We start from the raw sequence: 17,552 nt of genomic DNA, 5'->3' as shown, positions 1-17,552 counted from the left end.
TGCGAATTTCGGTTCCCACACAGCTGAAACGGACACAGCAGCTGAGACGGACACCGCAGCAGAGACGAACACCGCTGGTGAGACGGGTATGGGTGCAAATAAGTATGTTGAGCAGCCACCTATAAAAAAAGCTAGTCAGGTTATAAAGGATTGGGAAGACGGTTTGGGTCTGTTTAAGTATCAGGAGTTTCTAAGTAAGAAAGCACTTCAAGAGGTGGTCGATAGAGCTGCATTTGGTGAATGATTTCGTTATGTTATCAAAAAGTCGGACCGGAGACTATTGGTGTTAAGATGTTGTGAAGCAACCTGTAAGTGGGGTTTACGAGCTGCAAGGATTCCACAGACTGAAATTTTTTCTGTTAGGAGGTACACGGGTGTGCATACATGCTCTCGGTCTAATCAAAGTAAAAGCAGCAACATCAAGAGGAAAGGCTCAGCAGAATTAGTTGCAACTTTTCTGAATGAGGAATATCCTGGAAAACTGAGTACTCCTGTTCCGAAAGATATCATGGATCTTATAAAGTTAAAACTTGGTGTAACAATATCCTACTCCACAGCCTTGAGAAGGAAAAATCTGGCTATTTCTGAGTTGCGTGGTGGTTCGGAAGAGAGCTACAAGATGCTATATAGCTACTTGTACATGTTAGAGCAGGTCAATCCGGGAACAAAAACAGGGGTGAAGTTGGATGAGGCAAATAAGTTCAAGTACCGCTTCATAGCTCTGGGAGCTTGTATTGAAGGTTTTGCAGCCATGAGGAAGGTGATAGTTGTGGATGCCACATTTTTGAAGAATGGATATGGTGGTGTACTAGTATTTGCTAAAGCTCAAGATCCTAATCGTCACCATTATCCGCTTGCGATTGGTGTACTCGACGGTGAGAATAATGATAGTTGGACATGGTTTTTCGAGATGCTCAAAACTGCTATACCAGACTCTTCTGAATTAGTTTTTATGAGCGATAGAAACCAGAGCCTCATCGCGGCTGTAGCTAATGTGTTTCCACAATCTCACCATGGCCATTGTATATGGAATTTGTCTCAGAATGTGAGAGGGCATGCTTGTAACACAACCAAAGCCGTAGTCGGATGGAGATTTATGGAGTTGGCTAGGTGTTACACGTTGGTTGAGTTCGAGTCTGCTTACGCATCTTTTAAGGTGAGATATCCTCCAGCGTACAAGTATTTGGAGGAGCATACTGATAAAAGCACATGGGCTCGGGTTCATTTCCCAGGTGTCAGATACAACTTGGACACTAGCAACAGTGTGGAGTCAATGAACAGTGTGTTTAAGGACGCCAGGAGGTATGCTTTAATACCATTGTTGGATACAATCATCAAAAAGTTTTCTGACTCGTTTAATGAATATCGGAAGGACTCTGTGGCTAGGTCGATTGATACCAAACTGGTTCCTCTTGTCAAGATTCACTTGCATAAGATAATGGGAAGAATTATGTTGTGAACTTGATAGCGAAGAGCTGTACCTGCAAGGTGTATGATTATGAAAGGTATTCTTGTCTGCACGGACTTGCTGCTTACTTATATTTCCTTGAGGTTGAAGCTGCTCCTTGTCGTCGACGTGATATCAGGATAGAGTATCATGAGTTGTGCTCGAAATATTACTGGACGGAACTTTGGGCATTGGCTTATTACAAGACCATTTATTCTGTGCCGGACATGTCTGAATGGAATGTACCAGATCACATCAAAGAGCTCCAGATCATACCTCCGGATCGCCTCAAGAGGAAGGGAAGGAAAAAGAATAAGAGGAATCCATCTGTTGGGGAACAACGTAAAAGGACACAAAACATAAGGCGGCCAAGGAAATATTTCTGTTTCAGTTGGCTGTTGTTTGGAATGCGTAGTAGTAATCCCAGTGAATCAAACTAGATCTTTTGTTTGGATTTTATGGTTGTTGTGTTGTTTGATTTTGGTACGTTGCTTTTGGTATGTTGCTTTTGCTTATTTTGAAAACATTGGTAAAACTAAGTATATCTTTTGTGGAATAGACCCGAATTTTCGTTTTTAAACCTCTAATAAATGAATAAATACTGCTTCTTGTTCACCTTTTCATTTGATTCGATCTCCTCTCTCTCTCTCTCTCTACTCTCTCTCTCTCGACTCTTCTCCTTCTCGGTACAAAATAGTGAAGATGCAAGGAGATGGTTCGGGATCGTCAAGGAGAAGGCAAAATGGTCAGAAATTGTGTTTATGTGGCTTAGAGGCAGCCATAACACAAGCTTGGATAGATAAGAACCCAGGACGGCGATTTTATGGTTGTCAGCGTTTTAAGGTATCCCATCTGATTATAGAACTAGCGATTCTGATAGGAAAATAGCTTTACAATTGAAATTATGGCAGGAGAAAAATGGATGCAAGTTCTTCGCATGGTTTGATGAAGAGGACAGGACATTATGGCAAAAAAAGAGCTTTGATTGAAGCCTGGGATGAGATCCGAGAGAAGAGTAGAGTGATTACGCAGTTAAACGAAACAATTGCAGAACTGAGAAGAAATTTGGAGAAGATACCAAATGAAGAGGAAATTGTTAGAAAGTTTGAAGAATTCTATGTTTAAGCGATCTCACCATGTATTCTCTAAGTTTAAGTGTTTGTTTTACAACCTCTGTTTAAGCGTTTTGGCAGTTATGATTAAGTGTTTTGGAACCTATGTTTAAGAGATATATTGGAAAACCGCGGAAAACTAGTATAACAAGGTGTAACTATGATAGAAATTGGCATACCCGAAATAATCCGAACTACATAAGTCTTAATACAGAAACACATTCACCAAAAATGATATAGCAGATACTGCTTCTGAAAATAGATTAGTGAAGATAATAAATATTTACAAACCTCATAAGAAAAAAACTCATCGTTTCATGAGAAATAGATCAGTGAAGATATGCATTGTATATAGTCTTTCCAAGAGCACTTTGTTAATAAGATCAACTTATAAAGAAGTATTCTATAGTTTTCATGATTTCAAAGATATTATTGCACTAATCATTTATGCTTACATGGTAATGCAGAAAAATGACAAGTAAAACTTTCTTTACAAATTAAAATTAGACGTAAAACTAAAAAATGTTGAAATCACGAAAAGTAGAACTTTGAAGAAAATTGGTAAAACCAGAAACTTCAGTATAACTAAGAGCAAATATTTCGGAGGGAGAATAAAAATTATTCTCGCGCCTAAACGAAAAAAGCCAAAATTTTCAATTATTTGGGTCAAAAAGTAGATTCCCTCTGCTCTTTTATCTGGTCTCGTCTCATCTTTTCCTCTCTTTTTCCAGACACTTTTTCACTTCCCCAGCACTCTCCTCTCTACTCTCTCTCACCATTCATACACTCTCTCTTTATCCATTCTCTTTCTATATTCTCTGAAGCTCCACGGTTTTACTCTTTCCCCTTTACTAAACATGACTCATCCGTATGAAGAGATAAAGGAGATGAAGAAGCTGAAAAAACATTACGACATGTTAGGGTTCGTTTGCGATGCCCAATATGGAATTCCTACCCGTTGCCCATGCGGTGGTGAAATAATGACGAATGTTTCTCCAACTCCGAAGTACAAATCAGATTTCGATACCTTGCCTGGGAGTAGGTACTTCACCTGCAAGAATTATGAGGTAATTTCCCCTTATCTTTGTCTTCGTTGTAAAAGTAAGGGAAACTGAGATATACTGATTGAAACTCTGTAATACTTAGAGATATCTGGTTATACTCTGGGTATCCCAGGGTGAAACTGTGTTATACTCTTGGTATCTCTGGGTGAAACTGAGTTACACTCTGGTTGAAACTGACTTACACTCTGGTTGAAACTGTGCACGACGATGGGTTGCACTTTCGTCAGCCATGGGCTTTCGGTGTTCAGCAAGAAGTGGAGCGCCTAAGGGGGGAGGTGAAAGAGTTGACTGAAGAGATTGCTAAGCTTAAGAGGCTTATCACCTCGACCTCCCGTCCATGAGATTCTCAATTCAGAAGTTTTGAGTTCATGTGCTAAAAACTTTGTCTTCCCTACCTATCTATTTTTATCATTTCGGTTAATACAAGTCTTTGTTTGTTAAGACTTGTGTAAGTTTATGTGTTCAATCTTATGTTATGCTCAAACTTATGTTATGTGAAGCACTCTTATGTTAAGCACTCTTATGTTTATCAATTGGTACTCTATGTTTACACTTTCATCATCAACCATTATTCTAATAAACTAATTTCCTAGACATTATCAATAGGTACTCTCTTAAACTAATTTCCTAGACTTTATAAATTGGTACTCTCCTAGACTTTTACTAGCTCTCACTCGACCTACACGATAAAAGTAAAAGCATCCACAACAAAGATCGCATATATAGTCATAACATAGTTAAAAGTTCTAAATCCACATCACAAACAAGAAACACATCAAAAGACATCATTTGTCTACTTCATAAAAAACATAAAACAAAGTTCTAACACACCAAGCAAGTTCTTCACTCTACTTCACTTCTTCATGCGTTTCTGTTTCTTTGCTTTCCCTTGTGTTGGTGCTTCTTCTTCTGCTGCTTTAGCTTGTCCTTCCTTGACAAGCTCCTCAAGCGGGGCCAATCTCCCATCCAATTGGTCAACCTTCTTGTCAACTGTCCTCATCAGTTTCATCGTTCTTTTCAGCAACTTTATAACATCTCCCAGTTGAATCGACTGCTCACCTACTTCTATTCCATCCTCTGCTGCAGCTTCACTCGCTTCTGCCTGTTTTTGGCGCGCAGCTACATCCTCGTCGTGCATGTCTTGAAAAAAGACCTTATAGCCTGCATCCAGACAGTTCTCCCAACTATCCACAACTATATCAGATTCATCAACATCGTCTTCATCTTCCAAATTGTCATCCAAGAGTCTTTCTTCTTGTGGACTTCTGGTGGGGATGATGCTGTCGATATCCAATCACAAACACAATTAATTTTGAAACTTAGCAACACACGCCTACCTTAGTGATACCATTGTTCCGTTTCTAGTCCTACCTTAGTTCTACCATAGTTCCCTATCTAGTCCTACCTTAGTTCTACCATAGTTCCCTATCTAGTCCTACCCTAGTTCTACCATAGTTTTACTTTAATATTATCCTAGTTCTACCACAGTTTTACCCTAGTTCTACTTTAGTTCACAGGTAAACTTACGGTTGTGTTAGACAATTCCTTGTTTATCGCAGAAAGTGACACCGCTGTCATTCCATTTCGTTTGAATGAGGACTTGCACATCCTCGGGCAGTTGATATCAGCTCCTTCAACAGGTTCTCTGAACGCCATTCCTAGCTTAGGAATTGCCTCGAATGCAAGAAGCTGTTAAACACAACATTTATAAAATACCATCAGTCAATCACAATAGCAATATAGTCATTAATGGGATTTTGCATACCTCTAGTGGAACACAGAAACCTGGAAGCGGCCATAATGTATTTTCTTTCACCACCCCTCCAAAATGCTTCATTGTGTGAGAGATATCCTTCAGCATGTAATCATAGGAGAATCTCCCCCATGGAAAGGACTGGCAGTGGTCAAGATCATCCACTGCTCTCTGGAACACCTCCAACACAGGATTAGCCTTGTGTACAACCTTCGTTTGCGCGCAAACAACAGAAGTTAGGAAGAATATAACCGCCATCTTCAGTCTGTCTTTGTGGGGTCCCATGTTCACTAGCTTCTTCTTAACATCCTCCAACCTTCTAAGTTCTCCTTCCTTGAAATGTCGATCAACGAACTTCGTCCCACCAAGCTTTTTGTAGCCGAGAGGATAGTTGTGGCAGAATAGCCCATATATCAAACCATGTTCCCTCAGCCCATAACGGATGACAACACCATTCACAATGAACCACACTTCTCTCCGCCTCTCGCTACCGGCAGTACGCATCAACAACATCCACATTCCCTGAACCCTGTGGTTGTTCTCGCTTTTCATGTGGAAAATGTGTCTGAATTGAGGATACACTACAAGAAAAATGGGCTTTACTAGCGGACGAAAAACGTTATCTAACGATTCAACAGCGGTTTAAGGAACGTTATATCATCGCCCGTCATAGTAGGTATGGCACATTAGATAACACTTTTTTGCGGTGCTATCGTTTCTTAGGAATCGATAGCGCTTTTGTATTTGCAATAGTAACCTATTTAATAGCGCGTCATTAATGTTATTAGTTATATTATTAACAGCGTTTTCGAGAAGTTATTTTTAATTCATATATAGCAATTAATAGTTCCTGCTATATATATTATTTAGAAATTATAGCAGCTAATATTTATGCTATTATATAGTATATTTAAATAATTATAATATTTATATATTTCATTTTATAATTTATATATATTTATTTATTTTTATATAGACTCGATTTTTTTTTGTCAGACATTATATTATGAAACATAAACTTCAAAGATTCAACATTAAAACATTCTTGTCAAATATTACAAAAGTAGAGAAATCAACATTGGTAGTTCAAAGGGTGCTGCAACTAGCATAATAGCATAACAAGTTCAAAACCAACAGATCTTTCTTACAATAAAACAAGCTTGTCATTTGGCCAAGCCACCGTGCTTCCAACTGCATCACCAATGAATTCAATTTCTGAGTTTGGCCTCCACACTCGTGCCCCATCGTACTCGGAAACCTCTACCCAAACCTTAGAAGCATTGGGACCTAAAGGGATGAAATGCACCTTCTCTGCTGGATCAGTTGAGAACACACGACCTAAAGCCACTCTCTGTCCAGAGTTATTACAGTCCAAGAGAGCGCACTTCTGTTTACCACCTTTGCTGCTACAACCACTGCTGTTACTACCACTCTACAACGAAAGACAGTAACAAAGACAATCAACACAATCATCGTTGAATCCAACTATCATCTAAACAGAAGTTCATATACCAACAAGAATCACACTACTTTAGTTAAGTAATAAATAAAATGTTTCAGAAACATACCTGAATTGAATTCTTGTTTGATTCTTTTGGTGAATCTTCATCAGGTAGTAGTATCTTATCGATAGGCCATGCAATTTTCCCATGTAGGGCATCACCCATCTTGGTCATTTGAGGAGTAGGTCTCCAAATAAAAGCATCAGATTTCACAACCAAATCCACTCTAAGAATTGCAGCATTCGGTCCTAGCGGTACTTGGTTCACTAGTTCAACAGGATCAGTCGACAACAATACACCCTCAGCAATTAATTCTTTTTCTGATTTCCAGTAGTTAAAGATTTGAACTTTTCCAAAGGACGCATCAGTAGGCTGAATCATTAAAAAAGATAAATTTAAGTAGTTATGTATTCAATGTATATTAGGGAAGATCTTAACAATATATAATAACCTCTGATCCGTTGATGTTACCATTGCTTGATAAGTCAATATCATCATCCAGGATTATCTTATAAGCTGGCCATGCAATTTTCACTCCAACCGCCTGAGCAAGCCTAGCACAATTTGATGTAGGTCTCCATATAGATGCTGTTTCTACTGAGACAGACTTCACTATTACAGCAGCCGCATTTGGACCCAATGGAATTCGACCAATCTTATAATAGGGTTCACTAGAGTGGTATTCTCCTTCAGCAACAACGACATCATCATTTGAAACCCAATCAAGTAGTTGGCACCTTATTCCTCCCTTGCTAATATCACTTACTTCATAACTAGAACGATAATCGTTTTTTTTTCTAACACAGACAGAAATAAACAAGATTCTTAAAACCAGATAGCACTTAAAAGGCTATATAGTCAAAACTCTATTGTAAGGAACTTACCTTTTGGCCGGCTAAGTCTTTGACCACACTTTCCAAATCTTCAATCTTGTTGATTAGTTTTGCTTGTGTATCTTGAAGTTTCTGAACATGGGTGTCTTTAGCATGTAAGAATGCCAACTTGGTTGCAGTAACCCCTCCCCCCATCCCCCTAATTCTTCCTGGTTTATCCTTTCCTAGCACCTGCGTGACAGCATCTTCACCGACATTATCTGAACTTGACCCCATTTCACTGTCAATTCTCTTAATCTTCTCCTGTATTAACATATATAACGACTCTTGTAAAGTCTCTTCATACTAACAAACTTGCAAGTAAATTTAAATCTACGAAATAAAATCATCTTACTATTGTTTCAGCAAATTCTTGACTCACAAGTCTTCCATCAGAATGCGTGTGACCAGCGACCCAAACCTTTGTTCTAGTTACCTTTCTAGGATCACTACTGTTTTTCCTCTACAATTTATATGAATTTGTTGTCAGCAATTGAAGTTATTTCTAATTCCAAAGGTTTGGAAATTACAAACATACCATCTCATCTGCAAGTCGAATCATCCCTTTACGGCTAGTGGTATGAGGAATTTGTCCCTTCCTGAGTTCCCTGTATTTATCACTTTGTTCCTAAACAAGCACATTACAATTTCAGTCAATTAATATTAATATACACAGACTCTAATCAATCCACATTTTATATTACCTTAAAAGCTGTGGTACATATTCCTTTAACCCAATTGTTCCACGCAGTCGCAGATTGTATGTTGATGGGCTTAATTATCTGTAGTTGAGCCTTGTTTTTGGTAGCTCTGACTTTCGAAGACAATCTGGATTTAGAGGCCCTCCACAAACAACCCATCTGCTTAAAAACAACATCTTTTCGCCATTCTTCTTTCTAGTTGAATCTTCCGTGTTAAAGATTTTGAAGTTAGTAAAAGGCTTACTACATTAATCAGATATGAAAGAGTTTGAATAACTTAACCTGAATTTCCTCCCACAAAGCGTCTTTTGTTTTCTCATCGAGATGTCTCCAGTCATCTAGAAGTACTGGGACATGCTCTCTCACGAGAGGACCTAGGAAAGAGGAGAGTGTAACTGATCCGCGACCAACATGCTCACCTAGAGCATTAAACTCCACGTCGACCTTGTCCTCTATATGCTTAGCTACTTTGCGCATTTTTGTTGGCCCTCTAGTCTTCTTGACTGTGTTATCGGACTGCTCTGTCTGTGTCTGTCTCTGTGGCTCCGACTGAGTGCTGAATTGTTCTTGTTGTGATGGTGGTTGTGTTTCATCGTCGTCATCTTCGTTAACATCTCTCTCTGCTTGTGTAACATCTTCAGGATCCACACCTTCATCTTCTGTCTTTGGGGTAGCATCTTGAACTCCCATATCTTCAGGTCCAGTTTCATCGACTTTTTCAGGTTCTGTTTCTTCCACTTCCTGATGATCTGTTTCTTCTTCTGAATGATAGTCTTTGTCCAGGGTCGGGATCGTAGCATTTTTCTTGGGTTTTTTCTGAACTAAGGAAACCTCAGGACTAACATCAAGACCTGCTTGGCGTTTACTGCGACGACACTTCTCTGTAACAGCTTTGGAATTCATTGCACCAAATTACCTGAAAGAAAAACAAACTCATCATTATTCATATATTAGTTGACCCTCACAATCATTCCTAACACAAAAACTCTCGTCATCGGATGATTGATCTGCCATATCTTTTTCAGGCTGGACAGCTAACGTTGCAGAACAAATCTTCTTCTGTCTCTAACTCATGATACCCTCGTGGTGGTGCTCTCATCACTACATACCAAGGAGAGCTATCTTCCTCTCTAGAATAGAACACTTGTTTAGCTTGCGAAGGCATAATGTACGGATCGTTTGCAAATGTTGACTGGTTCATATGGAGATTCACTAGTGTGAAACCGTCTTCCTCTTTAAGTCCTCTACTTTTATGAGCCCAACTGCACTTAAACAGAGGCAGTTGAAACATGTGATAGTCAAGCAAAATGATCTCCTTTATCACGCCATAGTATGTTACTATATCAGCCTGTTGCCTCGAATCTTTGGCACTAGCTCTGCACATCGAAAAGGCTTCATATGCTACTCCACTGTTTTGTGTCTTCCTCTGCATATCGTCTGTATGGTATCGATAGCCATTAACTACAAATCCCTTGTAGGTGTGAGCAATATTTCTTGGTCCAAAAGCAAGCCATCTCAGCCTTTGCAAATGGTCCTTGGAGTTATTTGGTATCTGAAAAGGAAACATATCAGAACATATACATATCAGAACATATACATATAGAATTATTAATACAAAAAAAAAAATAATACCTTCTCTTTAATCCACTGTGAAAACCTTTCTGTATGATACTTCCATAAGATGGTTTCATTTTTTGCACATCTTACATCCGTATTTTGAAGTTCTTCTAAATGCATCCTGTATATTGATTAAGTTAGTGTGAGAGAAGATAAAAACACATGTACCAATCTTTGGAGTTTTAACTTACTGAACATAAGGGTCGATCACTGCAGTATTCATGAGGATATACCGGTGAGCAACATCTCTCTCTTTGTCAGTAAGACTCACTTCTTTTCCTTTATGCAGCGTTCGGCCTTCAAGAACATTCTGAGTCGTCTCAACATCTTCGTTTCTTGTCATTGCTTCTTCAACTGGAACAGATTTCTGCAGGAACTCCATACAAAATGCAAGGCATTCACCAGCCAAATAACCCTCGGCCATACAAGCTTCTGGTCTTGCAAAATTCTTGACAAAAGCTTTTAGTGTCTTCATATACCTACGAATGAAAATATAAGATATCGTCAGTACCATATACATATAGTAGCAGTGATTTGTGTTGCTAGATGCAGTGGAAGATTACCTCTCAAAGGGATACATCCACCTGAAGTGTACAGGGCCACCCAAGCGTGCTTCTCTTGCTAGATGGAGTGGAAGATGAAACATGATATCAAACAGAGATGGATGAAAGTATCTCTCTAGCTGACACATTGTCTCCACAATTTCTTCTTCTAGTTTAATAATCTTTTCTGGATCAATGATGCGTTGACACAGTCTGTTGAAGTAATTGCATATCTGAGTCACTGCAAGACGAGGACCTCATGGAAGTAGACCTCTCAACGCAACCGGTAACAGATTCTGCATTAGAACATGATGGTCATGTGACTTCATGCCACCAATAGAGGGAGGATCCAGTGAGACACAGTTGGAGATATTGGCACAGTAACCATCAGGGCCTCTGAAGTTGGATAACCTTCTGCAAAATTTCTTTTTTTCTTCCTTAGAAAGCCAATACGCAGCTGGAGGCAAGTAAGTCTTCTTTCCCCTAACTTCAGTATGCAAGTTGCTTCTAATACCCATGTCTTCTAAATCTTTTCTTGCTTTGAGGCCATCCTTTGATTTCCCACTATGCATCAGAATAGATAGCAATGCATCAGAGACATTCTTCTCCACGTGCATAACATCTATGTTATGCCTAACAGGCATATCCTGCCATATATTTTACAAGTATGTATGAGAAAAATTATTCTAAATAAACACGAGAAGTACAATTTTGAAAGAAAAACATACCTTCCAATAAGGTAAGTCAAAGAAAATTGATTTTTTTCTTCCACCGCCAGAGATCATCTTCTTCTTCGTACTCGCCAGCTGAAACAACATCATCCTCATCTCCTGTTGTCCTTTTTCGCTTACTCTTCTTACTTAACTTTTTCCCAAAGTCGTTTTTAAAATCCCTAAGACTATCACAGATTTCAGCACCACTCTGAATCCTATTTGCAGTACCAAGCTCCACCGTGTTGTCAAACCATCTTTTCTTTCTTCTATAAGGATGATTAGGCATGAGACGCTTCCTGTTCCCCATGTAAACGTGTTTGCGACTAAACTTTAGCCACTTATGCGGTGTATCCTTGCCACAGACATTACAGGCTTGCTTCCCCTTCACTTTACAGCCAGCTAATGTACCTAAACCAGGATAGTCGGTGATACTCCACATCAACATAGCTCTATGATTAAAACTCTCCTTCTTAAACGAATCATACACTGCCATACCTTCTGTCCACAAACTCTTCAGGTCCTCTATCAGTGGCTGGAGATAGACGTCAATGTTGTTGCTTGGTGCGGTTGGGCCAGGTATCAACATTGTCAACATAATGTTCTCGGATTTCATGCACTGAGTCGGACCCATGTTGTAGTTGACTAAGAGAACAGGCCATGTGCTATACTTGGTGTTCTGGATGGAGAACGGATTCATGCCATCAGTAGAGATACCTAGTCTTAGGTTTCTTGCTTCAGCAGCAAACTCCGGCCATTTGCTGTTAATCTGACCCCAAGTCACTGAATCCACAGGATGTCGCATAGTTCCATCGGTAGAAGCATTTGAGGAATGCCAACACAAGTCCTCCGCCAAACGCTTTGATCTAAACATTCTTCTGAACCTGTCTTTTATCTGAAAATACCTAAGCACCTTAGCCGGAATCCCTTTCTTCTCTTCACCAGTATGCTTATCCTTCTCCCATCTTGATTCACTGCATCTTGGACAGCTGACCGAATCCTCATACTTCTTCCTGTACAAGATACAGTCATTCTTGCAGGCGTGGATGACATCATACCCAAACCCAAACTGTTTCAGAAATTTCTTAACCTCATCTGTAGACTTAGGTAGCACATTCTCCTTCGAAAGCATGTCATGAATTAACGCCAATAACTGATCAAAATAGCTCTCAGACATCCCACTTTTGACCTTAATCCTGTAGAGTCCCATGATCGCAGCAACCTTCGTGTATTTAGCACACTGAGAGTACAACGGAGTTTCTGCATCCTCTAATTTTTTTTCTGAACTCAGCTTCTTCTGGTCTGTCAATACCCGCAAACGCCTCTGCACTCTCCTGCTGAGCTGACTGATGGTCTTCACTTGCCATGAAAGTTGTTCTAAACAACTCATACGCCTCATTCTCAGACGAGTTGATATCACATGGCTTATCAGGCCTTATATCTCCGTGTTTAGACCATAATTTACAAATCTTGTACTTCGGATCCATCCCTCTAATCACAAGATGCTCGAAAACTGTATCACTAGACTGATGGCAGACGTTGCGGCAATCAACACAAGGGCAAAACATTTCAGCTGGAACACCTAAACGGCTCGATGAAGAAGACACAAAGTCACTGGCTCCTTTCTCATACTCAAGGCTATTCCTGTCGAGTTACCACAAGTGAGTGATAAACAGTTTAGCATAATGAGATATACAAAACGAGAAATTAAAAGAGTGTGAAGTGAAGTTAATACCTTGGTAACCAAACCCAAGATTTATCCATGTTTCAGCTCCAAACCAAGTTTACATACAAGAGAGTAACTTTATCAACCCACAAAGAACAAAACAGAACGAGAGTTCTTAAATGGAATTGTTTTGTTACTAATTTTACCTGATAGATTTCTTGAATTTTGATTTGACCTAGCTACAAAAGAAGACAACGGTGTTAATAAACCCAGCAAATTATAATCTTCATCGAGAAACCTAAAGAGCACAAAAACGATACCTTAATCGAAACTCTGGAACGATATCTCCCTGCAACAGAGAGCACAAAAACGAATCAATTAAACATGCAATTAAATCACTACTACGAAAGAGATAAACGGTTAACAATCGGAATTGGAGACAATGTGACAAAACCCGAGTTCACCTTCGATTGATTGGAGATGAATTTCGATCAGAGGGGACGTGATTTTGCCGATTTTGGATGAGATAAGTAAAGAGCTTGATAATTGAGAGTGAGATTTGATGTGAGCTAGATTCAGAGAAATGAGAGGTTTTGGTTTCAGATTATCGATCGAATGGAGGAAATGGGGGAGACACAAACGAGAGATGGGAGAACCCTAATTTTTGGGGGTTTCTATTTTTTATTTGGAGCTTAATTGATTTTAGGAGTCAAAAAATTTCTAAGTGTCGCGGGGCATTACCGCGCTAACTAAAGATAACAGTTTTTATGTTTCTTTGCTATAATACATAAGCATCTCCTTAAAAACCGTACGCTTATTTTAATTTTTTTAAGTCGACATTCGAACATAGCGTCTCGTAAAAGGAAAACACTATGTTTAAAATACGGGTATCGAAAACATAGCATAATCGTAAAAAACGCTATTCTGATAAGCTATTAAAGCCCATTTTTCTTGTAGTGATACTCTGTGAACCAGTTCCACTCCGCGTTAGACAGCTTCGGTTTCAGATTGCTTAGCGTCTTAATCGTGCTAGCTATCATGCACCTCGTCCCTAGCTTTATTTTTTTCTTGTACTCAGATGGATTGAAGAACATTCTGGTTGGTTTGATTGCCTCGGGTGCCTCATTTCCATCCAAATCCTGCAAGTTATACCAAAGTTATATCCAAGTTATACTAAAGTTATACTAAAGTTATACTCAAGTTATACAAAAGTTACACTAAAGCATATCAAAGTAATACCACGGTTCCGTTTACAAAATTTCAATTTTCCTATGTTGTACCAAAACTGACAGTTTTTCCAATAGTTCTCCTAGTATTACTAACATTAACCCACTAGATTTACTAGCTCTCCCTAATCATATGTTACGACTTAAATTCAAACTCATTGATAATTTGTTACCTGAGGTTCAAGTGGATTCCCATTCTCGTTTGCTTCATCTTCTCCTTCTACATTTGCTTGTTCTTCTTCCGAATGTGCATTCACTTCGTTCTCTCCATCTGGAGGTTCTTCTTCAGAATCTTCATTCTCCTCGTTGGAACTCTACTTCTCTCCATCTGGTTTTTCTTGTTCTTCTTCAGAACCCTCATTCTCTCCATCTCCAGAAGCGGTTTTCTCATTCTCTTCATCTCCATAAGCGGTTTTCTCATTCACTTCATCTCCAGAAGCGGTTTCCTCATTCTCTTCATCTCCGGAAGCGGTTTCCTCATTCTCTTCATCTCCAGAAGCGGTTTCCTCATTCTCTTCATCTCCAGGACCTTTGTTCAGTGTCGTCGGAGCAGCTTCTGCAGCAACATTACTCGGCTCCGTTATCTCCGCCGTATTCTCCGTCGAGTCCTTTCTTGTCTTCTCCGTCGAGACATCCGTCGTCTTCGTCTTTGCCGTCGATTCATCCGTCGTCTTTGCCGTCGATTCATCCGTCGTCTTTGCCGTCGATTCAACAATCTCCACCGCCCTCGTTTCACTCTCCTCCGTCGTCGTCTTCTCCACATTTTCTCCGGACCCCGTCTTTGCAAACTTCACTCTCGGAGCCTCTTCCTCCGTTGGATTCTCCTTCCTCTTACCCCGTCGCGTTTCGACCACCATCGCAACCGGATAGATTTCACCAGATTCTATCTCGATTCTCACCGAATCAAACTCGATTTTGGAAACTAGGGTTCTTCTTTTCGCTTGTGAGGAAAGAAAAAGAGGAAAAAGAGGGGAAAAATGAGTTATAAATTTCGACAAATTGGATCGAGGAAATACAATGAGAGGGTTTGCTAAAACCGACAGATTTGGTTTGGTTTTGAGGGATTGGTTCGGTTGGTTAGTATGGTTACACGGTTAGACGACTCGGTTCAATTGGTTTGCCGGGTCGGGTCGAAGCGGATGAGTTATACCCTGGTACAACTTGTAGATACTTCAACTATTCCCATAGTTTTATGTCATTTCCGTATTTTTCGAATTAAAGAAAAATTGTTTTTCTTTCTGTTTATTAGAGTGTATAAGAGAGATTGGATTATCACATTTGGGGGATTTGGGGGCAGCAGAGGAGATGCCTCAACTCAGAGACACTGTCTGTCTGCCGTTAGAATAAAGGCATTTAATAACAACACATGTTTTAAATGCACTATTACTAGTAATAAATTTATTGTATCTGCAAACAGCGAATAAAGTAGTTGTAATAAAGAGAGAGGTCCATCGTCTTCCTCGTCACAAAACTCACTTTGCACAGAGACAAGACAGAGAGAGAGAGAGATAAAGAAAGAAAGAAAACCCTAATTTTAAGGCAGAAGAGCGATGTCGAGTTCTGCCGAGTATCGGGAATTTTCTGGTCGGAAGTTACAGAAGAAGCCGAGCTTCTCACAGACATGTAGCCGTTTGAGTCGTTATCTCAAGGAGAAGGGTAGCTTCGGAGATCTGAGCTTGGGGATGACATGCAACCCTGACGTCACTGGTAAACCATAGATCTGTTTTTAATTTTGTTCTAATTCTGGGATTGAATTGAAAACCGGTTTACATGTTGACCGGAAATTGAATCAAATAGAAGAACCGGTTCTGCTTTGGTTATCACTGCATGTCGTGTCTGTGTGAGTTTCTGAGAGATGTTTCTGATTTTGGTTTGTAGGAGTTTTTGCTGTGTCTCGACAGCCAACGATGATGAATCTATTCCCTTGTGAAGAAGCTTCCCCTACTCAAGACGTTAAACCAACGCATAAGGTTCCTCGGCAGTCAAGCTTTTCTTCTTCCTCTTCCTCTGGAGCCAAGGGAGAAGTCGAGAAGATCATAGAGATCAAGTATGTTTTGTTATCTGTTAAACAGTGATAAAGCATCAATCATCTGATCATGTGACTAACTTATATGTTTAATCTTGAACAGATCTGTGAAGGTGGAGTCTCAATCTTCTCCATTGACCATATTCTACGGTGGACAAGTTATGGTGTTTGATGATTTTCCTGCTGAGAAAGCCAAACAAGTCATTGACTTGGCTAACAAAGGAAGTGATTATACTCAAAACATAGCCAAGAACCAAAAGGAGATTGCTTCTTCTACCCCAAATCCAGTTCCTAGCCCTGCAAAAACTGCAGCAGCATCAGAGCTAGTTCAGACTAACACGTCCTCTTTAGCTTGCGGTATATATATATTTTCTCAGGCCTGTTTGGTGCTGTATCAAGGCTTTTGGCTTTTAGCTATATTTCACTAACTTTCTTCTCTGTTTTTTTTCTTAAAATTTATTTGTAGAACTGCCAATTGCTAGAAGAGCTTCGCTTCATCGATTCCTGGAGAAGAGAAAGGATAGGTAAGTCCGTTTTTTTTTTTGTGAAAACTATCTCCATAATTTAACTTGTTGTTAAAGCAAGTTACTAAAATATCTCACTTGTAACCTTTATAACAGGATTACATCAAAGGCACCTTACCAGCTAGACGGTTCAACCGAAGCATCTTCCAAGCCTAACACATTTTGGCTAGGTTCTCAGTAATCTTTTGAGACTGTCTAGTTCCAGAAGCCTCTTGAGAACTCATCTGGAAAGATTCTATTGATGCTCCCATCGTTTACAGATATCAAGCTCCTCACTTGTTCATTATTTATATAAAATTGATTTTCGCGCCTAGTCGTTTTGTTTGTTCAATGCACCATCAGTAATATATGTTGTATCAATGTGGTCTTAAGTTTTTTTTTTTCCTTTTTTTTTGTTCAAGCCATTTTGTCATAAAACCTATCTGCAGATCTCAACTTTTGTAAGAAACATCAGTTCTATTTTTTTTTGTTGACGGCCTTAATATCATCTTAGTTTAATTAATTCAAGTGTTCTTTCTGCGATTATCTTGGCTTAAGCTTATAGTTAGCAGAGAGTAGTAAAACTTTAGAAACTCAGTTTCTCTTGAAACTGTGGAAATACCTAAAACCGATAAAAGACTATTTATCAAACTAAAACTCTTTTGCGCATATTTTAGACAATCATTAAAAAACTTTTTCCGGGAGACATCTCCAACCTCACTATATTTTTCACCGTAAAATAGAGTTTAAAGTAAAAATGCTCCAATGATACTATATTTTTCACTCTATAACGGAGTAGCTTGGTTTTTTT

The 17,552-nt window shown here is 39.3% G+C and overlaps 4 protein-coding genes across 4 annotated transcripts; 2 read left to right on the top strand and 2 right to left on the bottom strand.

Annotated features, from left to right (window-relative positions):
* The first annotated feature begins 508 nt into the window (after window positions 1–508).
* LOC125582273 (protein FAR1-RELATED SEQUENCE 3-like) lies at window positions 509–1,459 on the top strand. The gene has a single exon (XM_048748877.1). The coding sequence runs from the start codon at window positions 509–511 to the stop codon at window positions 1,457–1,459; it is 951 nt and encodes a 316-aa protein (XP_048604834.1).
* Window positions 1,460–5,129: 3,670 nt separating this feature from the next.
* Window positions 5,130–5,928, bottom strand: LOC125582272 (uncharacterized protein At3g43530-like). Its single transcript, XM_048748876.1, has 2 exons — window positions 5,389–5,928; window positions 5,130–5,312 (listed from the first exon to the last, which is right to left on the bottom strand). Exons 1-2 carry the CDS (start codon window positions 5,926–5,928, stop codon window positions 5,130–5,132), a joined length of 723 nt encoding a protein of 240 aa, XP_048604833.1.
* A 7,993-nt stretch (window positions 5,929–13,921) lies between these two features.
* Window positions 13,922–15,069, bottom strand: LOC111203092 (mitotic apparatus protein p62-like). Its single transcript, XM_022696533.2, has 3 exons — window positions 14,568–15,069; window positions 14,386–14,504; window positions 13,922–14,125 (listed from the first exon to the last, which is right to left on the bottom strand). The coding sequence occupies exons 1-3, from the start codon at window positions 15,067–15,069 to the stop codon at window positions 13,922–13,924; spliced, it is 825 nt and encodes a 274-aa protein (XP_022552254.2).
* Window positions 15,070–15,506: 437 nt separating this feature from the next.
* Window positions 15,507–17,264, top strand: LOC111202931 (protein TIFY 10B). Its single transcript, XM_022696187.2, has 5 exons — window positions 15,507–15,919; window positions 16,091–16,259; window positions 16,342–16,595; window positions 16,705–16,762; window positions 16,859–17,264. Exons 1-5 carry the CDS (start codon window positions 15,763–15,765, stop codon window positions 16,941–16,943), a joined length of 723 nt encoding a protein of 240 aa, XP_022551908.1. The 5' UTR covers window positions 15,507–15,762; the 3' UTR covers window positions 16,944–17,264.
* Window positions 17,265–17,552: the final 288 nt, after the last annotated feature.

The sequence above is a fragment of the Brassica napus genome, chromosome C2, assembly GCF_020379485.1.
Source record: "Brassica napus cultivar Da-Ae chromosome C2, Da-Ae, whole genome shotgun sequence".
Classification (NCBI taxonomy): Eukaryota; Viridiplantae; Streptophyta; class Magnoliopsida; order Brassicales; family Brassicaceae; genus Brassica; species Brassica napus.
This window is presented reverse-complemented; position numbering and strand designations above follow the sequence as displayed.